This window comes from Mandrillus leucophaeus, unplaced genomic scaffold, assembly GCF_000951045.1.
Source record: "Mandrillus leucophaeus isolate KB7577 unplaced genomic scaffold, Mleu.le_1.0 Scaffold14, whole genome shotgun sequence".
Taxonomy (NCBI): Eukaryota; Metazoa; Chordata; class Mammalia; order Primates; family Cercopithecidae; genus Mandrillus; species Mandrillus leucophaeus.
This window is the reverse complement of record NW_012101365.1, coordinates 235,615-241,393: the sequence shown is the minus strand read 5'-3', so window position 1 is coordinate 241,393 and position 5,779 is coordinate 235,615. Positions and strand designations below refer to the sequence as shown.

The 5,779-nt window shown below is 40.2% G+C and overlaps 1 protein-coding gene across 1 annotated transcript in view; it reads left to right on the top strand.

Annotated features, from left to right (window-relative positions):
- The window catches only part of LOC105534937 (FAS-associated factor 1-like), a gene marked incomplete at its 3' end in the record, with an annotated part of 240,954 nt that continues 235,175 nt past the window's right edge, over positions 1-5,779 (top strand). Inside the window, exon 1 of the mRNA XM_011973876.1 lies at positions 1-119. Coding sequence (XP_011829266.1) covers positions 75-119 — 45 coding nt within the window. The remainder of the gene's footprint in view (positions 120-5,779) is intronic.

The following is a 5,779-nucleotide window of genomic DNA, read 5'->3' as shown; positions in this document are numbered from 1 at the left end:
GACGGTCGCAGGAGGTACCGTCTCCCTCCCAGGTGCGCGCTTCGCTCCCGGAGCCGTGGAACTCGGCGGCCGCCATGGCGTCCAACATGGACCGGGAGATGATCCTGGCGGATTTTCAGGTGAAGTATCTGGCCCTTTTCCCCTCCCACTTCCAACCTCGTGGGTTTCCGGTGCCACAAGGGAGTCTTCTTCCCAGCGTTTGAACGCTGCAGTGGTGTGTGGTTTAGGCTTTTATACGGTGCGTGGCGTGTGTGTGTGTGTGTGGCGAGCTATGGAAAAACGTATAATTTATATGCTATCCTGAGTGTGTAGAATGTGTTAAGTACGGGGTTGAATGGGGTTGGAGGTATTAATGACTTTTGGGTTACTATGTGTGTGGAATGTATGGTGTTTCCTGTATGGTGTAGGGGAACGTGTAGAATTTTTGTTTTAATTGGTGTGGGACCATTAAGCATGGGATGTTTTGGGTTCTATGGGGAGAGATGTATGGAGTGTGAGCGTGGAGCGTGTGGTGTTATGGGCGTGGTGTATTTATATTGTATTAAGGGAAAAGTAAAAAAGCAGAATGATGAGATGGCGAGGGTAATAGCAATGGGGTACTGAGGTCCTTTTCAAAGAGGAGTAAACATTTGAGACTTTGCCTAATGGAATCTTTGGAGGGTAAGAAGATAACGAGGAGACAGATAAGACTGTATATTCCAGAGTATCTCTGCAATGAATTCACAAGCTTAATAAATTACCTCTTCATATTTGCGGATTCCCCTCCTCTACAGACTTGAATTGCTTGGTTGGTGTCCTTTCTCCAGGAATACTTTAAAGGATAAGTAAAGGCTGTTCTCTTAATAAACCCAGCTGTAGTGCCACTGACATGTAAGTATCTTAGGGAGGCCCTTTGAAAGTAGAACTGTATGCATTGTGAAAGACTTGGAGCTAGAACTAATGTCCTGTGAGCGCTACCTTTGCCTTTTGATGTTTGGTGAAGAAATTATTTTAGTGAGATATTTTTAGCCATTTTGGCATCAACTTAGAAGCTACTGTCAAGTATAGGCAGACTTTTCCCTCTTTAACACTCATCATTGCACAGAGTCTAACACTAGCATACTAGGCAGTATTTTTCCTTACTGAAATTTTGTTGGGCTGTTCTCTCTCTCTCTGTTGTATTAAGTTCCTTATTTTTTTAAAATTAATTAATTTTTTTTTGAGACGGAGTCTTGCTCTGTCGCCCAGGCTGGAGTGCAGTGGCGTGATCTCTGCTCACTGCAAGCTCCGTCTCCCGGGTTCACACCATTCTCCTGCCTCAGCCTCATGAGTAGCTGGGACTACAGGCGTCTGCCACCACACCCGGCTAATTTTTTGTAATTTTAGTAGAGACAGGGTTTCACCCTGTTAGCCAGGATGGTCTCGATCTCCTGACCGGTGATCTGCCCGCCTCAGCCTCCCAAACTGCTGGGATTACAGGCGTGAGCCACTGCGCCCGGCCCTTGTTTTTACAAATTAACGTTCAGATAACCATTTTCAGAGTTTGCTGTTTTGGTTACCCAGTGGAATCCGATATACAGCTATTAGGAATATGCATATATCTACACTTTGATTAAACCATAACCTCTAAACTAATAAAGGAGGGTCCTTAAAAGTTGACCATAAGATTTTGATGTTTTGTAGGTTTAGGATTAGCCTCAGGCTTTTTGCCTGCCTAAATTTAAAAAAATTTTTCAATTAATTAGATTTTTTAGAGATGGGCCTCGCCATGTTGCCCAGGCTGGTCTTGAACTCCTGGGCTCAAGTGACCTACCCGCCTCAGTCTCTGAAAGTGCTGGGATTACAGGTGTAAGCTGCCACACCCAGCCCTGCCTAAGTTTTTCATCACTGTTTTTTTGTTTTGTTTTTGTTCTCCAGTTCTATCTTTTATCTAATGTGGAATGCACTGTTTGAAAAAGGACTCTATATTTCTAGGTGTAGTTTTACTGTGTTACAAAATTGTCTTCTGATTTCCCTTTATAAGGTAATTATAACTTTGTTTTGATTTTGCCTTTTTATCTCTAATAACTTGCATCTGCTTTCTATTTTTTGTGTGTGACAATTATTATGCTTAACTGTTAACCTTATATTGGCTAAAGGACAGGAAATTTAGGCTTCTTGTACTCAGGCAAAGCAAGATTTTCCAGGGATTTTGGTTTGGAAATGAAAATGATAATTTCGATCACATTAATAAGATGGGGATAAGTTTTTCTCTTCAGACCAATGGTAATGCTATACACAATTGTTTAAAAATGGGGAAAATGGAATAGCATCTGCAGTGAACAATTGTTTGCCTAATAATTTTATGTTGTCAAATAGGTAAAACAATGTTAATTGATAGAAGAAAAAATTATTTGGAAAACTACACACATTAAACACATTAGCCATTTGTGTGTTTAGGAACCTGGAGTCCTCTTACAAATGATGGTCTTAGTAAAAAATGATTTTTTTCCTGTTTTTCATATTATTTAAATTTTTATAGGATTAACTTAAAAGTAAACATTTATTCAGTTATAAGAAAACCAGGTAATGTATTTATTTACTTACTTATTTTTTCTGAGACGGAGTTTCACTCTTGTTGCCCAGGCTGGAGTGCAATGGTGCGATGTCGGCTCACTGCAACCTTCGCCTCCCAGGTTCAAGTGATTCTCCTGCCTCAGCCTCCTAAGTAGCTGGGATTACGGGCATGCACCACCATGCTCAACTGATTTTGTATTTTTAGTAGAGACGGGGTTTCTCCATGTTGGTCAGGGTGGTCTCAAACTCCTGACCTCCTCACCTGCCTAGGCCTCCCAAAGTGCTGGGATTACAGGCATGAGCCACCACACCTGGCCTCAAGTAATTCATTTTAAGGATTGCAGCTTAAGACTTGGCATATGGATACTTGGATGACACTGGTTTCTTCTGTAACTGGGCAAATCAGTTTCCTTACCAAAAGTGAGTATGGTAAAATTACATGTTTATATCATATGATTGTGAGACTCAGTAATAGTTTGAGAGCTCAGTATTGTCTTTGTAGAAAAGACATAATTTCTAAATTATGATTAGAATTTTCATAATTTCATAATTTCATAATTTTGATTAGAATTCGAAAATAAATCACATTTTGATCATTGCTAAATACTGTGTCTAAATGTGGAAAAACCTTTGAAAAGGATTTTTGTATTTTTTTCTTTGACTATTTCAAGTCAATAGAGAAAAGAATTCTGTTGAAATCAGTGAAGTGGTGATAAGCAGTGGGTGGAATATTACAGCTCAGACTTAATGGGATAGATTTGGAATATTATAGATGGGTGAATTTATTACAAAGCAAATATTACTCCAAATTGTCCTCTAAGAAAATCCTCCCCCAATCTGTTAATGAAAAAAAAAAATAATTGTGGTACAATCTTTATAAAATTTACCATTTTAGGCATTTTAAAGTCTACAGTTCACTGGCATTAAGTACATTCATTTTGCTTTGCTACTATCACCACCATCCATCTCCAGAAAGCTTTTCATCTTGCAAATCTGTTGCCATACTTATTTAACAATAACTCCTTGTATCCCTCTCTCCTCAGCCCCTGGCAACCACCATCCTACTTTCTATCTCTGAATTCGACTATTCTATTAATAGGTACCTCATATAAGTGGAACATACAGTATTTGCCCTTTTTCGTGACTGGCTTATTTCACTTAGCATAATGTGCCCAAGATTCATACATGTTAGCATGCGTCAGGATTTTATTTCTTTTAAAGGCTAAATAATGTTCCATTGTGTAGTATGTACCATATTTTGCTTATTCTTTCACCTTCCATGGACATTTAGGTTGTTTCTACCTTGTAGTTTTGTGAATCATACTGCTATAAACATTGGTATACAGATTGATGTTCCAGCTTCTGCTTTCAATTCTTTTGCATGTATACCCAGAAGTTAAATTGCTGGATCACATAGTCATTCTATTTTTAATTTTTTGAGGAACTGTCATAATGTTTTCTATAGTGGCTTCACCACCAAAATTTTGAATGGAGAGAATGTCAGCATCCTATTTAATAAGTTATTTTAAAAATAAGATTTAGAGCTGGGCATGGTGGCTCACGCCTGTAATCCCAGCACTCTGGGAGGCCGAGGTGGGCGGATCATGAGGTCAGGAGATCGAGACCATCCTGGCTAACATGATGAAATCCCGTCTCTACAAAAATACAAAAAATTAGCTGGGCATGGTGGCAGGGAATGGTGTGAACCCGGGAGGCGGAGCTTACAGTGACCCTAGACCATACCACTGCACTCCAGCCTGGGCGACAAAGCAAGACTCCATATCAAAAAAAAAAAAAAAAAAAAAAAAAAAATCAGATCTGAGCAAATGAATTTAGAATTTGGAATATTCGACCAAAAATCAGTTTTACATGTACATAGTGTTAACATTGTATGTTACTGATAAAGGAATGACTAGAGTAGTACACCCACAGTTCTTGCTGGCTAGAGCCAGAAGGGGGTGTAAAGGAATTTCCTGGGTTTAAAAAAGCAGGCAGCGTTGATGAATCATGACTTTTCCCCCTTACCCCGCTTACTTGTTTTGTAACAAAGAGATGCATTCAGGTGACAGTTTCAAGTCTTTTAGTAACTATAGAATAACGGTTCTTTTTGTAATTGTAGAATTCTTTAACTTTTTTTTAGGTTGAAGTAGAGAACATGGATCATTTGGTCTCAAACAAACTTTTGAGACCCTATTTGGTTTGCTTACATATGTGAAAATAGTTATGCTACCAAATAATTTCAATAATATCAGTTACTTCTTTTGGTCTAGAGTCTTCTCCTCCTTAATCTCTTTTTTTTGGTGAGACAGGGTCTCACTCTGTCACCCAGGCTGGAGTGCAATGGAGTGATCACTGCGGGTTTGAACTTCTGGGCTTAAGTGATCCTCTCACCTCATCTTCCTGAGTAGGTGGGACTACAGATGTGTGCCACCAAGCCTGGCTAATTAAAAACAAATGTTTAAGCCAGGCATGGTGGCTCACACCTGTAATTTCAGCACCTTGGGAGGCCGAGGCACGCGGATCACTTGAGGTCAGGAGTTCAAGACCAGCCTGACCAAGATGGTGAAACCTCGTCTGTTCTAAAAACACACACAAAAATTAGCTGGGCATGGTGGCTGGTGCCTGTAATCCCAGCTATGGGAGTTTGAGGCAGGAGAATCACTTGAACCTGGGAGGTGGAGGTTTCAGTGAGCCAAGATCATTTCACCTCACTCCAGCCTGGGTGACAGAGTAAGACTCTGCCTCAAAAAAAATCAATTTTTTTTTTTTTTTTTTTTTTTAATTTTTAGAAACAGGGTCTTTTTATGTTGCCCAAGGTGGTCTTGAACTGGCCTTGAGTGATCCTTCTGCCTCGGCTTCCAGAGTGCTGAAAGTATAAGCATGAGCCACCACACTTGGCCTGGTGTTACCTGTTTTTGTATTTATGTTTCTCTGTTGCTGTTAATACAGAGGCAGACATCATAGCTGTACTCAAGTGAAGAAAGAAAAAGAACAACTCTCACTAGTAGTAATATTTGTTTTAGACTTTCTGAGAAGCCCTATCTGCCTTGCTGAAAAAGTATTCTTGGCCAGGCATGGTGGCTCACGCCTGTAATCCCAGCACTTTGGAAGGCCGAGGTGGGTGGATCATGAGGTCAGGAGATCGAGACCATCCTGGCTAACAGGGTGAAACCCCGTCTCTACTAAAAAACAAAAAATTAGCCAGGCGTGGTGGCAGGCGCCTGTAGTTCCAGCTACTCGTTAG